The sequence below is a fragment of the Rattus norvegicus genome, chromosome 14 (assembly GCF_021556685.1).
Source record: "Rattus norvegicus strain SHRSP/BbbUtx chromosome 14, alternate assembly SHRSP_T2T, whole genome shotgun sequence".
Taxonomy (NCBI): domain Eukaryota; kingdom Metazoa; phylum Chordata; class Mammalia; order Rodentia; family Muridae; genus Rattus; species Rattus norvegicus.
This window is the reverse complement of record NC_141547.1, coordinates 77,185,117-77,208,330: the sequence shown is the minus strand read 5'-3', so window position 1 is coordinate 77,208,330 and position 23,214 is coordinate 77,185,117. Positions and strand designations below refer to the sequence as shown.

The window sequence follows — 23,214 nt, the reverse complement described above, 5'->3', positions numbered from 1 at the left end:
CTCACGCCTGTCTTCTAAAGAATCATACGTGAGCGATCTTTCTAGTTTCCTGATGCTTCCGTTCCTGAAGCCCAGTTTTAGAAACCCTGTGAAACTTCCAAGCGTCTGACCCCGCTGAAGTTTGCAGTGAGGAGAAAGAGGTGCTGATGCACTGCGGGTAGCTGTCTGGAACGGAGATTCCCTGCGCTGGGCCGAGGCCGGAACCTTTCTCTACTCGACGCAGTACACGGGCTGAGAGCGGAACCTTCCTTTTCTGCTCACAGTTCCCAGGCGGAAGCGAAATCGGAACGTCCCTCAGCGACCGAGCTCTTGCTGGGGTCGCTTGCTGCTGACGTGTGCCGACCGGCTTCGGGCCGCGGCGCGGGTCGCTATGGCGGTGGACATCACACTGCTCTTCAGGGCTAGCGTCAAGACAGTGAAGACGCGGAATAAGGCTCTTGGAGTGGCCGTGGGTGGTGGAGCCGATGGCAGCCGAGACGAGCTGTTCCGCAGAAGCCCTCGGCCCAAGGGAGACTTCTCCAGCCGGGCCCGTGAAGTGGTAAGCTGGTTGCTATGGGAACGACTGGTGGGAGTCAGGGGCGGATCTGCAACCGCGGACCCTGCACCCCTAACTGGGCCCTGCCTCGTTAGCTCTTGGTGAAGTGAGGGAGTCTCTAGCAAGACAGAAGAGTCGGTCTCACGAAGCCAACAGCTGGCTCGGGGTGGCGACAGGTTTATTCTCACGAAGAGGGACGCATATCTGGGCACTGAAGGAAGCAAGTTTTGAAGAGGCTCTTGGATGTCCTTGAACTCAGGCTAACTTTTAGAGGCAGTGAGTTCGCCGTGGCTGCTGATTTGAGTGCCTTGGAAGAGTTCCCACAGTCTTACGCTTCCTGTATTAAAACTCACCACTCTCTCCGCTTGCCCTTTCATGTGTGTGTTTGGACCTCCTCTTGTGCATAGGGTTTAATAAAAATCTACGCTCAGCAGAACTCTCCTTTGTCCTTGCCTCCAGGAATAGGTAGAACTCAGTACCTCCAGAAACTGGTTTAGGATATCACCAGTGTAGGGTAAAAGCTTTTTCCTTCAGAACTGCAACACTTAAGCAACACCTAGTGTTGTAACTGTCCTCTAAACTGCTTTCTGTTCTCTGGACACAACCGGCTTTTGTGTCCCCCAACATAGGAACCTTCTCCATAAGGGTAGGAACATGTTGACATTATTTCTATATGTGTGACTGAAAACATTGCTTAGTAAATATTCCTTGGATGGATGGATGGATGGATGGATGGATGGATAAACAAATGAATAGATATTGTTTCCACTAAACAGGGAAAAGGAGATTGTTTGCAAAAGGAGATTGTTTGCAAAAGGAGATTGTTTGCATTATATCCCTTTGTATCTTTGACACTAAGGGTAAATGTTATTTTTGTTGCACCAGGAGGCATATACAGTCTGTTCTTTTAAAGACACACACACACACACACACACACACACACACACACACACACACACACACAGAGTGGTCCAAAGCATTGAAAGGTACAAGTCAAGGGAACCTAAACTTTAAGTATAATTAGTTTTCCAGTAAGCTCACCTCTGCTTGGCACATAATCCATTGCTTGATACTTCTCTTTTTGAGACAGGGTCTTTCCATGTAGACCAGGCTAGCCTTGAACTCACAGAAAGGTGACTGTTTCTGTCTCCCAAGTGCTGAGATTAAAGGCATGGGCCCCATACCAGATGACACTTGAATATTGTTTTATATATATATATATATATGCACAAGTTAATGAATGACTGTTTAATACTCAAGGTATGGAAGGTATGGACCAGATAAATGATGCCCCTCCCTCCAACAATAAGCATCTACTTAGAACTGAACTTGTGACCATCATTGTTTTAGAGTAACAGGATTCTATTCTTGAGTTACAAAGTTTCAGTGCTAGAGAGATACAAATATAAACAAACCCCCTGCCTTGATTCCTGCGGGTATTCTGTAGGGCACAAGGGAAACAGTAGTTAGTTCCGCTTGGGAGAAAGGCTTCATGGGACAATGATATCAAATATCCATTCTAAAATAAGAGTAGTTGGTTTCATTACAGATAAGGTCAGGAAGGGCATCACAACTAAGTTAACAACAGCATACTGGCCATACTCCTGGATGCCCTCACACCCAGGAATACAGGGACAGTGCAATTAGGCTTGATGGGCTTTTAAAGAAAAAAGTCTGGGGGGGGGCATGAAGTTAGGGGAGGTAAAGAGGTGGGAGTGGATTTGAGAGGAGTTAGAGGGGAATGGTGGTAAATATCAGAACACATACGGAATTCCCAATGAATTAAGAAAATACTTTTTTTTTTTTTAAAAAAAGAAACCAACGTGCACAAAGGCATGAGATAGTACCAGCTTAACTTAAGTTGGGTTTGATTAACGTAAGAATGTGAGACACTCAGAAAAAAAGAGTGGTATGGTACCCAGAGGGAAATCTAGAAGGACCTTGTAGATCACTCTTCAGAATTTGAACTTTGCCTTCTAGACCAGTGGTTCTCAATTTTCCAAATACTGTGACCCTTTAATACAGGTCCTCATGTTGTAGTGACCATGCCCCCAACGATCATAAGATTATTTTCATTGAGACTGCATAGATATAATTTTGCTACTACTATGAATTATAATGTAAATATCTAATATTCAGGATATTTAAATGTGACCCCTGTGACAGGATCATTCAACCCCACAAAAGGGGTCACAACACACAGGCTAAGAACCACTGCTCTAGACAGTCCAATATTATGTAGACAGTAAAACCCTGAAGAAGACCCAGGAGACCACATTGTTGTCTTAACCATGTTAGCTATTAGCCAGATTCATGCTATTAAGCAAGGTTTATTTACCTATAAAATGGTTCATCTTTATCCAAAACAGACTTTAAACATCCATTGGGTCTATCATATATGTCATATATAAAATGTCTTATCATACCATGTATTATGTTGAAAGAGGCATGACTCAGGTTGAAGTAAGAGGACAGGAAAATAAGGTGTCATCATAGCTCTCTTCTGAGTCTGGCCAAACTGTTACCACAGTGTGTGGACGTCACAGTTTTGGTGTGTGGAGGCTCTTCCCTGGGTGGTTTATTAATGCTGCACAGATTTTCAGTCCTTAGGAATAGGGGATTTCGGAACAGTTGATTTAAGATGCACAGTTCAGCTACAGTCTTGTGAGGAGAGAGCCCCGTGGTAAATTGGACTGTTCCCCAAGTGCTGAAAATGCACTTTTGACTGTTTTCTTTTTTTTTTTTTCTTTTTTTTTTTTTTTTTGTTCTTTTTTTCGGAGCTGGGGACCGAACCCAGGGCCTTGCGCTTCGACTGTTTTCTTTTAAGGGCCTTACGGATGAAGATCCTTAGAAGGGTCAGGCAGCCCGGATAGTGGAAAGACAATGGTGGCACTTCTGAGTTAAAGTGAAATATCAGTAAAGGCAAACATGTGGAACCTGTTCTCACATGCTGCCTCTGACCACAGAAGCCAGCATTCATTTTCCAGTAGGTTATGTAGTTCAGAATCCCTCAACTCTGTCCCCTAAGAGCCATTACCAACTGTTGGGCTTGACATTAAGTTGAAATCTGCTTGATATTCTACTGGGCAATTAGTTAAAAATCAATTGTATATCTAAACAGAACCATAGACTTTTAAAGGGCCTGTAATTCATCTTGTTCAGACTAATCTTTTTAATAGATGGGAAGACTTAAAACTCAGACAAGTGCAGTGACTGGCCCCACGTCTTTGCAGCTGAGGTCATGGGCTAGAGCCAGAGGTAGAAGTGTTTTTATTCCTCTGTTCTTATATCTTAAGTATCCACCTAAATTTTTAAAAAGATTCATTTTTATTTATATATGCATTGCATATGTCTGTATGTCTGTGTGACTGGGTGCCATGTATGTGGGGGTCCCTCAGGAGGCCGGAAGAGGACATCAGATTCCCTGCACTAGAGTTATAGGTGGTGGTAAGCTGACTGACATGGGTGCTGGGAACTGAACTCGGATGTCTATAAGAGCACTAATCACCGAGCCATTGCTCACCGCCACCCAATAATTTTGAACAAAGCTGTTGGACTTCCCAATGTTAAAAGTTTTCTTCTTGAGTTCATAGTGCCTGGACTTGGACAGGCTTGGGTTTGAATCTCTTTCTGGCTTCATAAAATCAGGAAGTTACTTAACCTCTGTTATCTTTATTTTCTAAGAATGATAGCTACTTTAGAACATCACATTACTGATGAAATAAGAAATTGTGTGCAAGTGCCTGGGAGTCTGAATTCTTTGGTTACAATAGTTACTTTTGAACTACCCACAACAAAATACATGTGTTGGCTCACATAATTAATGGCTTAATGTGTCTTTCTGTTGTTCCCTTTCATAAAACCCCAAGAATGGGCCCGATCCTGCTTGGACCTCAAAACCTTTGTGGTGGTCTTAGGAATAAGGTTCTTTAACTGGCTAGGCCATATGTCTGCCCCAGTCTGTGGCCAGTGTGACCTTAGGAGGGGAGTGCTGTGTCCAGGAGTTGGAGCAAAGGGTGATAGACAAATGACTTCTCATGGTACCCGACATGCTTGATAACCACCAAACACATTGAATATCCAATCTTTACTCATCTATTAGGATAGATGCTTCCACCTTACCTGCTTGTTGTCTTGAATGACTTTGGGAATGGGCTGGGCTTGAAGATGCCATATCGGGGCAGTTACTCTTCCTCACTAATTTATAGAGTTTTCAGAGGCCGAAGGAGCTACCGCACGGCTCCCTGGAGCCTGTTGAGCAGCTGAGTTGCATGCCCAGAGCTGAAATGGCTCCTGAATAGCTCAGAACAGGGATCCAGGAAACCTTGGTTATTGCTGGGTCTGCCAGGAAGTCACTGCAACCTCTCAGGTCCAGTTAGCACATTTGACAAAACTGAGAACTTAGACTGGATAGTCATGGGACATAATTACAGATGTCCTGACTCTAAGTCAGGTTATAGTGCTTCTGAGTCGGTAAAGAATGACGTTTTTTCTTTATTATATCTTGACTTTGTGAAGGTTGAATTTATTTGTTGATATATTGTTCATCCATCTATCCTTAGGAATTCATTAGCTTCAGTTATTGGCTAAAATCCAAAGCTCTTTTTAAAAGTATTTGTTTTACTAAGACTGCACTCTGTGTGTGTGTGTGTGTGTGTGTGTGTGTGTGTGTGTGTGTGTGTGTGTGTGTGTATGTGTGTGTATGTATGTATGTATCAGTTCATCTGAGGAGGCCAAAAGTCAGATCCCCGGGACTGGAGTTACAGGTGGTTGTGAGCTGCCTGATGTGGGTGCTGGGAACCAAACTCAGGTCCTCTGAAAGAACAGCAAGTGCCTTTAACTGCCAGGCCATTTCTGTAGCCCTGTAAATTTCATAGAGTGACCCAGAGCCAGGAGATGGCCTCATCTCTCTCTCTCTCTCTCTCTCTCTCTCTCTCTCTCTCTCTCTCTCTCTCTCTCTCCTTGCATCTCACATGCTCCCTTGCACTCCGCCCCTGCTGCCATCTAGTCATCGCTGCTGTTCTCCCATATTCCAGGCCCCTTCCTATCTCTGGGTCTTTGCATCCATCGTTTCATTTATATGAAGCACTTCTCCCAGAATCCACATGGGTTGATCTCTGTTAACCTCATGTGGATCAGATGTTTCCTAAGTAAGGCCTTCCTTCCTCAACTGTTTTGTATAATGTGGCAACCTATTTCTCTTCCTTGTACCATTTCGTTATTACTAATGGGTCGTGTATAGTTTAGTTAGCTTCTCTACTTGACTATGTGCTCCCTAGAAAAGAGGTCGTGGGCTGTACTGAACCCATAGCATCTAGAACATCGTAGGCACATAGGTTTGCAGTGTCTACCTCTTGAATTAGTAAACACTAATTGGCTGTATCTCTTTGCTTTCCCTTTTGGGCTGTGCAGGCTTCCTTCTCATTCTAAAAGTTGCAGTCCTAATAGGACTTTTGACTGTTTCAGATGTTGATTTATACTTAACCCAGCATGTTATAAATAGTAGCTTTAGCTTTATTAATGAGGATCAGGCCTTCTCTTAAGGAGAAGCAGACACAGTGCAACTTGGGGGTGACTGACAAGTGTAACTCTGCCCCATCCAATTCTCAGATCCTCTTTGGTTTCCCATTTAGGGGCCCTGATATTAGGGCCTAGTAAGTGAGCTGGAACCACCTGGATTATTATCTGGAGGGGCTTGAAATAGATTTTACCCAGAAATTGATGGTAATCCTAGTTGAACAGGATTTCAGTGAGGGAACACATTTCAGAAGCAGCATCTGGTAGCAGGTGCAAAGAGAGAAACAGAGGAGGCAGGAGATGGGGCCAGACTGCAGGAGCAGAGAAAAAAGCTGTGGCTTGTAGATAGTGGGGAGCAGAGCAGGAGTGTGTTGAATCATACTGATTTATACAGGGCATAATCTGTTTTCCAAACAAAGTGAGGAGTGGTTTGAGTAAAGCTGTGGTGGGAAGGGAGCACAGGAAAGACACATTCATTATTCAGGCTGCTTTTATGTCTTTCCCCCTTCTCCTTTAGGACCCTCAGGAACCAACAAGAGGGTCCAGAGACTCACTAACTGGTCTTTTACCTTCATATTGCTGTGTCTTTGTGGTTTACAATAACTGATGTTTCCTGTATGCAGAACTCAGGGCCCGAGACTCTCATGATGTCAGTTGTGAGCTCTTTCTGTGGATTGCTCTTGTGAATTTTGCCCAGGATCTTGTGAATTTTGCCCAGAATTTAGGAAGACTACAGCTTTTGAAGTTTTGTTTTTTAGTAATTGGTTTATTCCATTTCCTGATTGAACATCTGATGTGTGTTAGGCGTTGTGTGGACACAAAGGACTTGGAAAATACAGATAAAGGATGCCTAAATTCCCTGGGGGAGAATTAGTGGAAACCCCAGAGAGAAAGTAGTAATTTAATTGGGGCATCAATGTTGAGAAACTTTATACTGAACTTAGGAAGGTATTGTGTGAGCTAAGACAGTGAAGCACAGTAGGGCCAGCCAAGCAGAGGCAAGACAGGGATAAGAAGGGCCACTTATTGGGTGAGGCCTGAATGATGGAGTGGCCCTAGACATGGGGATGTTCTGGATTTCATAGATGAGGGTGCAATCTTTGGTCTGTAGGCCAGATCCAGCCTGTTCCTTGTTAGTGAAGTGATAGTTCAGTTTTCTTCAAACAGGCTTAGAATGCTCTCATTTCACAGCAATAGCACTGTAGTCTCACAAGCCTGTAAAGTGTAAGGCTGTGTTTGCTGTCAGGCCACTCTGAGGAGTGTGCCAGTTCTAGGGCACACACTGGGCTTTTAAAGCCTGTAACTCTTTTCTTAAAAGTGTGTGTATGTGTGTGTGTGTGTGTGTGTGTGTGTGTGTGTGTATGTGTGTCCGTCCGTGTGTGTGTGTGTGTGTGTGTGTGCACATGGGCATGCATACAGAAGCCAGATGTGATGTATCTCTTTTATCATTACCTGTTCCCTTGAGGCAGTTTCTCTCTAAACTTGGTGCTTGTGTTTTCTCAGCTAGTCTGAAAGCCAGGAAGCCCCAGCATCACCCTGTCTCTCTGCTTTCCTTGGAGCCAGGGTTACAGGCATGCATTAGATGCCCCTCTTGTTACAGAGGTGCTGTAATCCAAAAGTCATTTCAGAACTGTGCAGCAAGTTCTCTTAACCTCTGAGCTATCACTGTAGCCCTTGTGACCCCTTTCTAGCCAGAAATCTTTACACAGCTTCCTGTATGTAGATTATAAATTAGGCACACAAAGTAAATGTTCATTGATAGTCATACATTTTGTAAAACAATTATTTGGAATATGTTAACTATCACTTTCTGGAAATGAAAGCAAGTTTTCTTACTAATGCGAATGTTTATTTTTGCATAAAGAATCAACTCTTGGCTAAATATTTGATATTGAAAGATCTTGAACATTTTCAGCATTTCTCAGTTAATTGATATTTTGATTTTTAAATTGTCAGTGTGAAAAATGCTGTTTTATATATATGTATCGTACAAAAAAAGGCTATGCTTTGGGCAATTTCAGAAACTGTTGGAAATTGAGTCTTAACCTGAAGCCAAAATTCATTAAATGATTTTTTTAAATGAAACTTAGTTTGGTAATTCAAACAGGACTGAGAGAAAACAAACATTCTAACAAGATACACTCCAAAGATACACTAATCTAATATTTCCATGCTGAGCAGTGGTGATATTAGAAGTCTTTGTTTTCTGTATTGAAACCATGGCTCCTGTAGAAGAAACTGCCGTGTTTTGTAGAATCACTACAGTTCATAACATGCAGTAGCCTTCCCTCTAAGCCTAAAGGTGTTTCAGGCAGTGCTGGCTAGCATCACAGGATGTGACAGCATGCACAGTGCTATGTGTTTAGAACCAAGGCTGCAGTGACATTACACACTGTTATAGGCTAGGGGTGAGTACTGCCAGAATATTTCATTATGGGTTAAAATTTGAGTTTAGTTTTGTCCATTTTGCCTCAGAAACTTCATTGTTAACCACATTTTTGGTCTCCTCCATTTCTAGTTTGTTGATTAGGAATTTGGTTTTGTTTGGATGTGAAGTGCTTCTTTCCCCTCATAGGCTCATATCTGTGAAAACTTGGTCCACAGAAAACTAGGCTCCACAGTACTATGTGGAGATATTGTACAACCTTTAGGAGGTGAGGCTTCATTGGAAGAAGTTGGCCACTGGAGGGAAGACCCTGTGGGTTTATCCCTGTTCTGTACTAGTGTCAGTGTGTTGCTTTCTTATCCACCAAGATGTGCACAGGCAGCTTTATGCTCCCAACTGTCCTAGACGGGAGCTGCCCTGCCTTCAGACCTTCTTCACTGGTGGTCAGCAGCCTCTCAGTCTGTGCATTGAAATACGCTTTTCTTCTCTCAGTTGCTGTTGTCAAATATTTTATTCTCAATAACAGGAATGCAATATAGGGGTACTCACTGTTTAGTATGCTGTTGGCTATCCCAGCACATTTAGTAATCAGTTAGTGAGAAAAGAAGGCAAGGAGAGAAGGAGGAAGTGGGGGAGAGTGAGAGAATACCCTAGCTTTCTGGGTGGAAAATTAAGCAACGCTAGTTTTCCTTAGTAATCCTTCAGATTTAAGAGAAGGTGCTGGCCACTCATGTCTTAATTCCACACAGAAGAGAATAAATCTGAGAGACACTTTCTTTGCACTTAATTAAGACGACAAGTGATACATGTCTCCTGGTGGCAGTGCTTCCTGGTAAACCTTGATTGGACCTTGCAGCATGGACCCAAAGGAGATCCTCCAACTTTGCTGTGCTTAGGTCTTGGAGACTAGATAGCTACTTAATCCACACACCCAGCCAACAGCACAGGCTAAGACCTATCTTACACATCCAGAACAAATAAAACCCAGAACTGGGCTGGTCCTTATGGCCACTCAGCCTCACTGGGGTGCAGACCTGGACTAAGGCTTAGAAGCTCTATTTGCCTCATTGTTGTAGTAGTGATGGTTGTGTCCCATGCGTCTGTGGTCGGTGAGTTGATGATACTCTTCAGCATGGTAAGAGCAGTGTGAGTGGAGAGGTCCCTCTGTCCTCATTTTAGCTTGCAGAGCACCAACAGTTCATCATGTCACCTCCTAACTTAGACCTAAAATCATTCCTTTCTCTGTGACAATTTCAGTAAAATTCTTTCTGTATAGGCTCTGGTTTCACCTTGGAGGATCAAGAATCAGATTTGTCTGTACATTACAAATATAACCGTGTCTGTGTAGCAGATAGTCAGCTAGCCTTGTGCTAAGTTGTTAAGTCAGAACACAGTTGGACTTTCATGTTGTAGGGTTCTCCTACAGAAACTGTGCATTCATTCAACTGTGGGTCGAAAAGTTAAAAACTGCTTAAGTACTGAACATGCATTGATATTTCTTCTTGTCACTCTGAGTTATCCAGCCTAACAGCTGTTTACCAAGCAGTGAGATGTTTTGCTTTATAAACATTTAAAGTATGTAAGATGGCATATTTTGTGCCATTTAATGTAAGAGACTCAATTCTGTGGAATTTGTGTGCATAGGGACTCTAAAACCTGTCTCCTGTATCACTTAGAAGGTGACTGTGCCAAGTTGTTGATTTATTGCGAACTCTGTAACGTATACTCAGGAGAGCCCACATTTTCAAAAACTAGTCATTTTTAGGTGGCTTCTCTAGGCAAGTGGATCTCTGAGGTCAAGGCCAGCCTGGTCTATGTATCCAGTTCCAGGCCAGCCAGGGCTTTGTAGTGAGACTCTGTCTCACAAAAGAAAACAGAACAACAAACAAACAACCCTTCCTGCCAAACCACAAAATAAATAAAATTCTCTTAAAAAGAAACTCCTTGAAAATTCCTCTTAGAGAGTGCATAAACCCCAAGGAATGAGAGGTAGACTTGTTGAATGAACCTGGTAACTTACACACAGAAAGCTTGCAACACAGTTGACATGGTAAATGCCGAGAGCTCTTTCTGTCCTGGCTTTCAAGTTTTCTCTAAGTCTGGAGGTTCTTGCTTGTGTTTCTCCCTATATGTTGTGGTCTAACGTTTGTCTGTTTGTCAAAATGTTTTCATCCTTGGACTCGCAAGCTGGGCTCACCCAGTTAGTTTTTCCTTCCTTTTACAAGATATTTCTTCTACTTAAGAGTCAGTGATAAGGAGGCTACTAAAACAAACCACTGCCTTTTAAAGGGCACTTTTGTCAGCTCTGATTTTGTAGTTCAAGTAGAAGAGACAAGCAACAAGACATTGTGACTCCTGAGAACTGAGAAAGGAATTAAAAGTGTGTGTTTTGAGTTAGAAGTCCTTTTGGCCCTAGGCAGTAATTAGCTGTATGGTCCCTACTCTCTGCACTCACTGTGCTTAATGAGAGGTTGTGAGTAGATGTTCCTTGGGAGCCTTTGCAGTAGGATAGTCTCATGGTTTGTTCAGCTTCTGTCCTGACATTCCTAGAGTGTATTTTAACATTCTTCTTGATGACAACTGGTCATTGCCTTGAGATATTTTCCCCAAGTCCCTCTATTGCTTAGAAATTTTCATTCAGATTAAAAAAAAATGATTCTTTCAAAGTTGGCATTTTGCAAGTTTTTTTTTTTAACAAATGAGTTTTAATAATGGCACATACTCCCACGATGAACTACTATCAGTGACATACGTAATTGAAGCTGGTTGTTTTAAAATTTGATCATAAAGGTGGTGTATGCTCATTAAACAGAACAGACAAATAAGAATGGGCATTATGTATAACTTCCCAGACTTTTATTTAACTGAATATAAGATTCTCCTATAGTACACCCCTGTTTTTGTTCTGCCTTTTCAGGATTTTCTCTATTCCATTGTGTTGACCTTCATTTTTCTGTGTCTGTATGCATTGCTATAGTCCATTAATGTATTTGGCTGTTTGCCTATTAGAAATGTCTCATAACTGATTTATCTGACTACCTGTTGAAATACTGAGAGTAAACTGTTCCCAGCTTGGCACTGTTTTGAACTAATGGAACATTTTTACTAAATTTGTTTCGGATTTATCCTAACTTCTTAAAATAAGACAACAACTAGAAATTTAGTTTGTTTTATGTTTAATTTTTCTCAAAGTTTATATGTCTTGATATTGATAAGGAGAAAGTGGCTACTGGATCATTTGATAGCATGACGTTACATTAGAACTTCTTGTGAGAATATGGAAAAGGTGGTAACTAGTATAGCTAGGTCTGGTCACTAGAGCCCATAATTCCAACTCCTGGGCAGCTCTGGCAGGAGATCTGTCCTGTTTGAATGCTGCCTGGACTTAGTAAGTTCTGTGGAGCCTTAAAGAGCAAGCACAGAGGCCGGATGGGGGAAATGGGGGGATGGCGTCATAACAGTGAGTGCTACTGGACAGGAAAGTACTCTGGCTCCTAGGCCCAAAGGTGCTTGCAGCCAGTGCTATAAGGCAAGTACAGATGGGTGGGGTGAGTTTTCTGGCCTGATCATGGAAGTGTACAGACACTAGAGATGATCCCGAATCTATTTAATGGCCACTTAAAGTAGAACAAAAGCATTTACAGTCATAGCAATAACTTTGAAAAGAAATGTAAATGACTCAGATCTGTAGTGATCTAGAAGACCTGGGTATCTAGAAGGACACTGTGAACTTGGGAGGGTGAGCAAGTATTGTAGGGACTAGTCAGTCTAAAGTAACTTGTAAGTTTGAGTCAGTTCCCATCAGAATTCTAAGAACGTTTCTGAGAAGAACATGGAAATAGTTGTAGAGTTCATCTAGGAAGATAGCAGTGAGGACAGACAGGTAACTGACCTTTTCAAAACAGCAGAAAGGTATGGGCTGGCAGAGCAGGGGTGCTGGCCTTCTCATGCTCAAAGCTTGCCACAGCTCCGCCCTAACAGATACAAGTAGATGTGATGCCCTCTGAGGCCTTTAAGCCCGGGACTGTGAACTCCTTCAGAGTTATTCATGATTTCAAAGGAGGCGTATAAATCATTCTTACATGCCTTAGTGTACATACAGTATGAATGGACTAGAGATTTAGTTAGGAGAGGAAAATAGAAGAAAATGGGAAGCGAATGTTGGCATACCTTGCTTCTAGAGGTGGAGGGGTACTCTTGAGTCTGCAATCAATGACGTTAATGATCCTGGTCCTGATGAGAGTGTAGGAGAATTCTTAGTCAAACATGGCATGGGGAAGAGTGTATCAGGGTCCAGGAAGAGTTCCTTCACTGTCAGCTTAGGTTTAAAGGTCAATGCCCAAAGTCCTCACAGTTAAAACTGTGGGGACAAAACTCCGAACATGAACATACCCGCTAGCTGGAGAAACCTTAGGAACTAGGCTGTTGCTACTTGGGTGATGAACTGTGAGTGCCCTTGTTTCTGCTTCTGTCATTCAGAATTTCTTTAATGAACACATGCTACTTCTGTGTAAAGAGCAGAACAGAAGGGAAGCACCTAGAAGAGGTGACTTTACTTGCAGTAGGAATTGAGGAAGAATTAAGGCTTTTGAGTAGAAAAGTGTTATGGGACGGAATATACATTTATGTATTAAATGTGCTGTGGAGGGGCCGCTATTTAAACAATGTCTGTGGTAAAGCCGTTTGTAAAAGTCGTAACTTTCCTGCAGCTCAGCTCAGTTGTCCTTTTCAAATTCTTTTAACCTGCCCAAGAAAATCACCCATAAATGTTGTACTGACCTCTTAGCTTCCTGGTTGTCACTGTAAAATAAGCCTTAACAATAGCCACCGTCACTGAGCACCTACCCTATCTGGCCTTGAGTAGCAGCTGTCATTGACTGTCCTGAAGGCTAAGGGCCTTAGAAGAGGATGGGGTTCACCCTCCCTGGCTGATGTCCTTAGCACTGCAGATGTGAGGAGCAGTGAGAGGGCACTTGTCCCTGGCTGGCCTGCTGCATCTGTAGGCTCTCAGGTGTACATTTTCTCCTGAGGGAGATGCATGCTATGGCCTCCCATGAGCTGGTGGCCCTCTGGGCTCTGCTCCTTGATGTATTGTCACATCAGTTGTCCTTAGAAGCATAATTTGACCTATAAGTCACATAGATTTGAAAGTACTTGACTAGTTTGGGAGAAATAAAGCTAGTACTGCTGAAGCAAGCTGTGTGTGTGTGTGTGTGTGTGTGTGTGTGTGTGTGTGTGTGTGTGTGTGTGTGTGTGTGTGTGATATCTTTAAATTCCTCCTTCCCTTTTCCATGCTGGCTCTGTTTTTGAAAAAATTGTCTAGCAATGGCTTGTTTCTTTTAGATAATGTTGATGTTGGTATGTTCTCTGGGGGAATAGGAGAAAAAAGCATGTTAGTGAAATCACTGAGAAAGGAGTGTACTTAAGTTTGTAGGGAATAGACATTGATAAAATATGATTCTGCTTTTCATGGAGCTGGGGGCTGAGATGGCTTTCTAGAGTTGCCCAGTAAAGCAAGGGACCTGTCATTTTGCCATTGGGTGTAGGACCCTAATGTGGGAGGAAGCTGACTACTGCTCAGGCCTTGTCTTGCTCAGAGTCTCCAGTAGTTGAGGCGAAAGACCCCCGAAGGCTCAGCTTCCACACTAGCATTGTGTTCTGGGTAAGAGGAGGGAAACCACCAATTTTCTGGCATCTGACAGGAGACATTTATTTAGCCTGTGATTGTGCCATGCTCATATATTTGGTCTTGAGAACCCAGCAAAGAGAAGAGGTGAATTCTCATGGACTTGTATGCTAATGGGCACTTCAGTAAGCAAATACCCACAAGACTTTGGCAGGAACTCAGAGTTGTCTCAGGTACTCCCAAGGCGCCTGTAAGTGGTTAGGCAAAGTGATGGGAACTTTGGGAGTTCAGGAGACAGGAGTTTACATCTGGGTGAAGTTGAAAGGCTATTTTGGGGAAGAGGCAATGAGTATGTCTTAAAGGCCCATACATTTTCCATGTGGGAATGAAGAGAAGGGAGACAAGCTAGGAGTGATCAGCAGACTTCCAGGTGGATGCTCAGGATGGCGGCTCAGACTGAGTAAAGCTCAGCTTAATTAGGATGAGGATGAGGAGGCCATGGATGTGCCATTTATCCCTTGGCTCCTGGGATCCACTCTGTCTAGGCCCCCCTCCCTTTGTCTAGGATGCTTATTTTAATGGAGAGTATGCCAGGATGCCCTTGCTTCTCTGGTAGGTAGGAGTCAGCAGGGGAAGCTCCTGTGGGACAGTAGAAGGCTGGATGACAGAGTTGGTTGGGTATTGAGATACTAGCTTTGTATCTACAGCCCATGATCCCACTTGGTATCTGCTCACCACCTAGAGCCTTCCTTGTGCATGTCACGCATCTTGTATATCAGGATGCATTTAGCTAGTAAATAGCGTGATAGCAGCCAGCCATGCTCAGGGCTGCATTACAGTCCCACTCAAGTGAGCCTGGAAGACGGTGACAAGGGGGAAACTCCATGAATAGCTAGCACTTTGCACAATTCATCTCTGCCTCTCTTTTTAAGGTGAGTTTTGTTTGATCTCTGTTTTGCTGCCTTCCTTTCTAGCTCAACATTGCGGAGGAAAAGTCAAGTACGTTGAGCTTCAGTGTGCTTTTTCTCAGTGATATGGCAGTTTATACTTTTCTTCCAAATGCGCCCTGAAAGGTTAGAGGTGGTAAATGGCTCATGGCACACTGACTGTAAAGCTGAGCTGAAGTGGAATCTGTAAGCCATTATCAGATTCCAAATCAAGCTGCTGTGGCCTTCTCCAGTTTTTGTTTCAGTGAAAGTGTGTTTTCATTCTGTCAGTGGACAGTTCACACACCTACTATTAAAGGAGCATTCACAGTGAATACTTGATGTGAAAGAGACTAGTTAAATACTTCAACTCCAAGGGATTCCATTAAAGTAATAAGGAAATTACATTTAATTTTGAATGGAAGAAAGATTTTTAATGCCATTGCCATTAAGCATTTATCATCTACATGCCATGCTAGTTTTTGTGAGTGAATTCCCAAAGCACAGTTGGTCTCTGTGTAGGTAGAGAGGAAATATTCCTGTCGAAGGCATAGTGTGATGCTGCCTTCTTAACTGTGGAGAAAAGCATACTTCTCCAAAGAATAGGATGTGATGGTTGATTGGAAACTTTTGGAACTACAGTTTTTAAGAACTCCTGAAATAAGAAAAAAATATATATAAATGAGTCCCCAGATGAAGGCGTGGTGAGGTACTTCACAGTCCTAATTGACTCCAGACACAGGCTGAGATTTGTAAGCAAGCTGTGACAAGAGGAAGTAAAATTAAATTAAGAGTAGGAAGGGGAGAAAGAGATATGGAGGAGAGGTGATGAATTTTTTGAAAGCTTCTAAATGTGTGTCTGTGAGTAAGCGATCAGAAATCTGCAGCCATGCATCAGTTATGCCAGAAGGGGAAATCTGGAAACATCTCAGTCCAAAAATAGACCCTTTCTCTTGTTTACGACTCTGTCTTGATGCTCACTGCTTGGTGCAGTGTAGAGAGCTCAGGCGCTTGCTTCTGGACCATCTCACTGACCAGCAGCATAGCATCATCTGCTGTGAAGCACAGGACAAGGTGTCTTGGAGGACAGACAGCCTTTTCTGTTTACACTTTGACATTGTGGCATTGTTGTAGATCATGTAGTAAATGCCCAGGAGTCAGCTGTCCTCAGTGACCACAGTCTTCTGCAACCCACAGCTGTAGTCACTTATTTTCCCCTTTCCTGGTCATCCCTGTCATCTTAGTGACATGGGCCCAAGGGACAGGCAGGCCCTTTGTCCCACTTTTGTTACAGCATAGAGCACATGGTTCAGTGTATATCTGGAATCAAAAGAAGTTAATTATCCGCAGTGTTTTTGCCCTCACATCTATTTCACTGTGGCTGTATGAGTTCAGGCCCTGGCCACCTAGAGCTTGAGCTTGTGGAGAGCATCAGGCCTTTCATCTCTCTGTAGCCAGTCCACTATGTAGAAAATGTAATTTTCATCGTCTTTCTTTTAACTCAAAACCCTCCATTATCACCCATTTCCCACAAGACAAGCTCTCCATTTCTTAGCTGGTATCTAGAAGACTCTATAAAACTAGCTATATCCCTCCGGGCTGGGTTCCATGCTTCTCTGATGGTTCTATCAGCTTCAGCCAAGCTTCCCTGTTTTAATCCCACCTGCTCTTTCTCCTGCCTGGACCACTCCTTCTCCTCTGCTTTCTCAGATTTGACTTACCTCGTACGACCTGCCGTCCTCTCACCTACACTGAACTGGAGCCCATTGCTGTCTGCTTTATTTATTTATTAAGTGAGGGACTCTATCTGGCTTGTAACGCCTTTTTTATTATTGCTATATGTAATTTGTCGATCACACAAAAGTTACCTTTCAAGATGAAACTGGAAAGGAGCTGTTGTGTGAATTCTGCATGGCATTTTTACTGTAGACAAAAGAGGAGATGTCAGGACTCCGCCTTTCTTTTTCCTTTCAGAGAATGTAAACATCTAATGCTCCTTGTCCCTCCTTGTATGGCCACAACCTAGCAGAGTCTGGCCAATAGTATGGTCTCATACATGGCTATGATTATAGATGAATCAAAGGCTCTCCACGGATATTTGTTTATTTTTTGACCAACAGGGATAAATTTCCCTCTTCAAAGCCGTACAAGCCCATTTTCATTTTGCCTTTCCATCCTCAGCAGTTTGTCCTGCAGCATGGCTCCTTTGTCTGCCTTGGGTTCATACTGAAATTTAAGTCAGTTTTCTGTCCTCCTCCTCTCTGGGAGGCTGGAGAGCAGCTCAGTCCTGTGCTCACTAGAAGCCCTCCAGCATATCAGACTGCCTCCAGGAGAAGTTTCTCAGATTAAGTTAGCCCAAAGCCTTTCCTGTTCTTCATAAAACCATTTTGTTGTTGTGAAAGAAGCAAGCATTTTGTGTTTGTTTTTAACTTCTTCCAACTCTTCATAAAACTTAGTTCTTCATAATACCACTAAAGGGTAACTCTACAGGGGCCTGGTAGACATTGTCAGGAATGGAAGGCGTTCTTTTTTAAATCTCTTTCTTCTCTTCGCAGTATGCTGTTTGCTGCTTTCCCCTAATCTTGTCAGGTGTAACCTGGGATCTACTCTCACCTCTCAGTGTTTGTTGTTATCCCCACATTCCCTGACTTGAGTAGGTTAGAGTATGCTGGCCTTACAGGTAAGTCAAATTTGAGAAAGCTGAGGAGAGGGAGTGGTCTAAGCAGGAGAAAGAGCAGCAGCCAAGCAGGGGGACAGGAAGGTAGATGGGATTATGATATTCTTTAATATATACCTTGATTCTTTTCTCACAAATACTAACTTACATATCAGGAGTCTTATGGTTACAAATCACAAAGATCCCAACACAAATCAAATTGGCTTAGATGATCAAAAGTTTTTATGGATTGATATTCCCGACTGGCTGGATTTAGTTGCCCTAACAATGTCACTACATGGTGAGTTTCCTTTGTTCCCTCTAGTCATTCTTTCAGTGTTGATACTTCTCTGTAACAGCTTTTGTTTGTTTCTGTACTTCATTTTTAGGTCACAGGAGCCTTTTGTTTTTTGTTTTGTTTTTTGAAACGATCTTTTTATGTAGTCCTTGCTGTTCTGGAAATCACTATGTTCACTCAGGCTAGCTTTAAACTTGCAGAGATCCACCTGCATCTGCCTCCTGGTGCTGGTATTAAAGGCATACTCCTCCAGCCTGGCACCATGGGCCTTTTTATCCCACTGTAAAAACACAAACATTTGCTTTAGCACTCTCTTAAAGATCCCCATAAACCCTTGCTTCGTGGTACCTGAACAAGAGCTGCTCTGTCCTTGTAGCACCCACACAGGTGCTGGGCCTCAGCTAGTTGAATCAAAGGCCTGTCGTGAAGCACAGGCCTCCCTAGGAAATGGATAGTATGTATATTTGGGCCATTTAGCTCACAGATCTTCAGCTACAGTCTGTCACTACTGAGGGATGGGGAGGAGGTTTCCAAAGGAAATGTGAGAGCTCCTCCGAAGGAGCTGTGTATAATGGTGGCAAAAAGAGCTGCCTTGTAGTCAAAGTTGTGCCCCCTCACTTCATGTCAGACACATTGTTAGCTCACTCTGAACTGAGAGTTATCTCTGAGAACTAGGTCTTCCATTTCTCACTCTTGAGTTCTTCTGTTTGAGCATCCACTATGTCTAACAGGCAAACACTAGTAATATCATCTCTGATATTGAGAATTCCAAGTCTAGTGAAAGGACAGATAGACATTAAGGTACACAGGGAAGCCTGTTATGGTAAGTGCTGTGACCACAGTGGCAGGTGGCAGAAGGGGAGCTGACTTCTCAGCTTGACTTTACAGGTGACAAAGGGATTCCCTCAGCTGTGAAAGGAACAGCTTTCTACTGAAGGCTGCTGTGAACTATCAACAGGGGACTGACACAGGCAGATAGAGAACTCAGTCTGCTGCCTCTGGTGGGTCAGGCTGGCAGCAAGGATCATGACCTGGCCAGCCACCACATAACAAATTTGGGCAAACCCTGTAGAGGCCTGAATTAAGTCGATAACTGTAGGGACAGAAGATTGAGTGAAAATGTGTCTGACAGGAAGTAAGCTCCATTGGATAGAAGAGATGGCATTAAAGATGTCACTGAGTTTTGGTTGGGGTGGGAAGTGACTCAATGGATGCTGTTATATTTTGTGCTATTATCTGAGATACATGGCCAACAATCGAGTGACACACTGATTAGGTAGCTGCCAAAACAAACGTGTATTTCAAGACTGGTTTCTCTGCTGGAGATGAGGACCCAAGTGACATGAATATAAGTGGAGACTAGACCTCGCAGAGTGAAGAAGAAAGGGCTTGGGGTGAATTGTAGAGAAGGACATTTGAGCATAGGATACCCAAGGCGTTGGCTCTTGAGCAGGAAGGCATGCAGGGGCGTCCATATAACACACAGGTTAGAACTGGATTACGGTGGTGTCACCTAAGATGGCATATAGCAGGGACCCTGGAGTCCTCTGTTCCTGGAAAATGATTTGTGGCCAAGTTACTTATTAGCCCTGCTTTCCTCCCTGGTATAGGTGAAGAAAGTGGTTTTTAAGTGAGGGAATTAAAATGAATAAAGGCCTTGAAAGTGCTCAGCCTAGACAGCAGATGTGTGTGCCACTCTGTACTTTGGCCTCTGCATTGGGCCACAATCTAAGGACAGAAGTAGCTTATTTGGTCTTAAATGTGTTTGTTGCTCTGAAAACTGGGGCTCCCTGTGCAAACTATGCAAGTGCCTGATGCCTTGAAGGCTTTTTAGATCATGTATTTTTTTCCTGCTTATTATCAGTTTGACCACTGATGTAGATGTGATCATCTTTTGTTTCTTCTACATTTTATGTATTTTTTATTGTTCCTAATGCTTTGTAATGTACAGTTTCCTATTTTTCCTTCCTGCCCTCCTCCTTTTTCTCCTTGCCTTTTCATTTTCCTTCCTCAGAATCTTTCCTAAAACTGGCATGCTCCATTAGTTGCCCACATTGGGCAGTTCGTGGTGTATTACTTCAGTCAGGCTACTTTCCTCATCTACCTGTAGAAACTGGCAGTAGTTTTGAGTCTTCTCCATCAGGGTCCAGAATCTGAACTTGCTGTCTTTCTTCCTCTTCTGTTTTCACAAGTCCATGTCTTAAACCACTGACTGGATCTGTGTGCCCATAGTAACCTAGGCAGCACGAAGCTGGAATCCAATTTAAAGGAAAATATTGCACCGCCTATTAAGTTTTGGTCTTTTTCGAGCCTAGATTAAACTAGGATGGTGTTCAGAGTGTGAACGTATTGCTGAGTCCCTAACCCTCATGAGCCTGGCATCGTGTGTGTTCATTTTTCAGTAACTGGGTGGGTCACTTTTTTATTTATTATGAACACAAACACTGATGCTAACTACTGACATGTGAAAGGAAAGAAGGCGCTGGTGATGAAAACCATTTAATGATTAGTGAGGAAACAAATATTGTTTAATGAAAATAAAAACCATGTCGAAAGGGCCTAATGCTGACTTTTGGAAATATAAGCATGTTGCGGTCTTTTGTGTACCCTCTGTCCTGTACAGTAGATATTGTTTAAAATTGCTTGGGAACTGGAGCTTGCAATTGTGAGCCTGGAATGTCCTGCAGATAATTAAGTTGTGGTCAGGCTTTGGAAAAATAAAAAGTTCTCGAACTATGATTTTATAAACATGCTACAATAACATTTCTTTATATTTAACAGTTTCTTATAGAAAGTTGATACTCTCATGAGGCATTGATTAAAGGTAAAACATCAAGAAAGAAAAAATATTAAATTAAAACTTCACTTAGGATGTTGACAGTTGGCTTGTAATATTAAACAGATGTGTATGTTCCTGGGGATAGTCTTCTTTCTGAACTGAATTGCTAAGTTGTACTTTTTTTAATGACAACTACAAATTTTTGATCAGTTAATAATTTTAAATGCCCGTTCTACAATCTTCAGTATCTAACTTCATCTGTAGTTTGAGCCTTCTGAATGATATAATGACTGGTGAGACCTTTTTGCTGCCTCTTCTAAAGCCTTTCATTTTCTCCACCCCACCCCCAGTCCTGAAGCTTAGCCCGGCTCTTCTGATTTCATGATGCCGTCTTGGAGATTGATTCCTTGAAATAATTTTAGGATCATTGGGTGGAATTCTACCCTGGCAGATTTATGTCTGTAGTTTCCTCCCATGTAAGCTTTGCTTTGGCATTTGAGCACACAAGCTGACCTACATTGTGGTATTGTGTTTGTGTGGCCAATTGTAAAGGCTTCATAATATGTCTGTAGAGCCAGCCATGCAGATCAGCCCATACCCCACACTGTGGGGCCAGAGAAATGCCAGTGAAGGGACTTATAGGAAGGGGACATAGAGGAGACCTGGTCAGGAATGAAAGAGCTGCAGTGACCTGGCTTAGGAGGGCTTTACTCTTGCAGTCTCTGAGGCCAGAGTCTAGTAAGGACAGTGGGCTTGGGAGGAGAAAATGTGGGTTACATAGGCGGGTGAGTTTCCTTCGATGGCATGAAGTGAAAAAATACTTGGTGACATCATAGAGTCTTCAGATCTTTTTGCATGACTAGATAAACTCTATATTGTTGTGTTTAGGCTAATGCAAAATTTAAATATATACATTTTTGTTGGTAGTCCTTAATATGCAAGCATCTTAAGTTTTCTGGAAGGTGTCTGGTTACACTGGACAGAGCTTTGGGACCTTGGGTGCACTTATTTATCTTGGAACCATAGGTTGTTTGCACAGTGTTCTTTGGGGATCAGAGTTTTGTTGTTGTTTTTTCTCTACAGATTGCATTTGGACAGCCCTGATTTGGGGTCTTAAGTATATGGGAGATATGTTTAGTAAACAAAGGCTTGCTAGATTTTCTAAAAAAAAAAAATCTGTTTTATAATATAAAAGTGTATTTTGTTCCAAAAATAATGGATTCTCCTTAATAGCTTGCTTTTTCAGTGTGACTGTTCTTTGTTTATATGAGTGTGTATATATGTGTGATGTATGTGTTCTCTGTATGTGTGTGTCCATGTGTGTGTTTATGTATTTGGTATGTATGGAGAATGAATTTTGGTGTCTGTTGTTTTCATAATTTAATTCAATCTGCCAGTTTTCCTGAAAGCGAGACTCACTGGTTAACTGCACCCTTTTGGAAAGACTTGGAACTTTGAGCTATGTACAAAAATAAATTCAGTAGAATTTGTTACTCTAGAGAGAGCCATCCTGTCTTAAGACTCTGAAAGGCAGTAAAATATATCATTAGGGAGTTGTATGTATTGGTTCCCCCTAGTCTTTCTTTATACTGCTGCATTCCAATTCTCTTCCAATGTTCTGCTATTAAGGACTAATGCAAATATTTTGGATAGTTCTCTCTAACCAGAATTCATAATTATTAACAGATTTAAGTAGAAAATTCTGTTTCACTTTGCTATTCTTACTGCATCATAAGATAACTCTGTAAATGATATTCACTTATAGATATTTTGGCTAGCTCACAGATCCTAATTTTAGTATTACGCTTGACTGAGCAGCAAGCTGCTGTGATCAGCTAAGGGAATTGTATTGGGCAGGCTTTATTTTCTCTGTCTGTGGTTTGCAGTGGCTTCCACTCCACAGAGAAGCACAGCTTTAAGAGTTGGTTTTTAATTTTCATTGAATAAGGGCAAGGAAAAGGAGAAGTTTCTTGGAGCAGGTGATGACGATGTGCTTGTACTGTGAGATTCACACACTGCCAACCCTCAGACCCCTCATTTGGTCTTCACTTTTCTTCACATAGTGTTTGCATCTTCTTAGCTGTTTTGCAGATAAAGTCGCGTGTTAAGGAAGAGGAGTTACAGTGGTCCTTCCCCAGGATATGGGTTCTTGGGTCTCTTCACCTCTCAGTTACAAATTGGGAAGGTGTTTTATTGGTCCCTAGTGGTCTGAAATAGGAACTGCGTCTCTTGAGTTTTTTGTTAGAACCCTTCATGAGTTTGATGGGAAAGAAAGATGTTAATAATAGTAGCCGGGTTATCTTATTTAAAGATGCTTTTTGGGGCCCAGCTGTATTACCTTTCCTGTTTGGGCTTAGCTGCAGTCCATCAGAGAGCATGGGTGCTGGGTTTACCTGTACTTTAAGCCACACAGGACTCAGAGGGAGGGACAGTCTGAATATGCGTGTGTGCTAAGCAGGTTGAGGAGCTCTGTCTGGGACTTGCTTTTGTC

At 42.6% G+C, this 23,214-nt stretch overlaps 1 protein-coding gene across 1 annotated transcript in view; it reads left to right on the top strand.

Annotated features, from left to right (window-relative positions):
• The first annotated feature begins 356 nt into the window (after positions 1-356).
• Stx18 (syntaxin 18) overlaps positions 357-23,214 on the top strand; it is an 89,956-nt gene continuing 67,098 nt past the window's right edge. The window contains 1 exon segment of the mRNA NM_001012151.1: positions 357-538. Within this exon segment, the coding sequence (NP_001012151.1) occupies positions 371-538 (168 nt within the window). The 5' untranslated portion in view covers positions 357-370.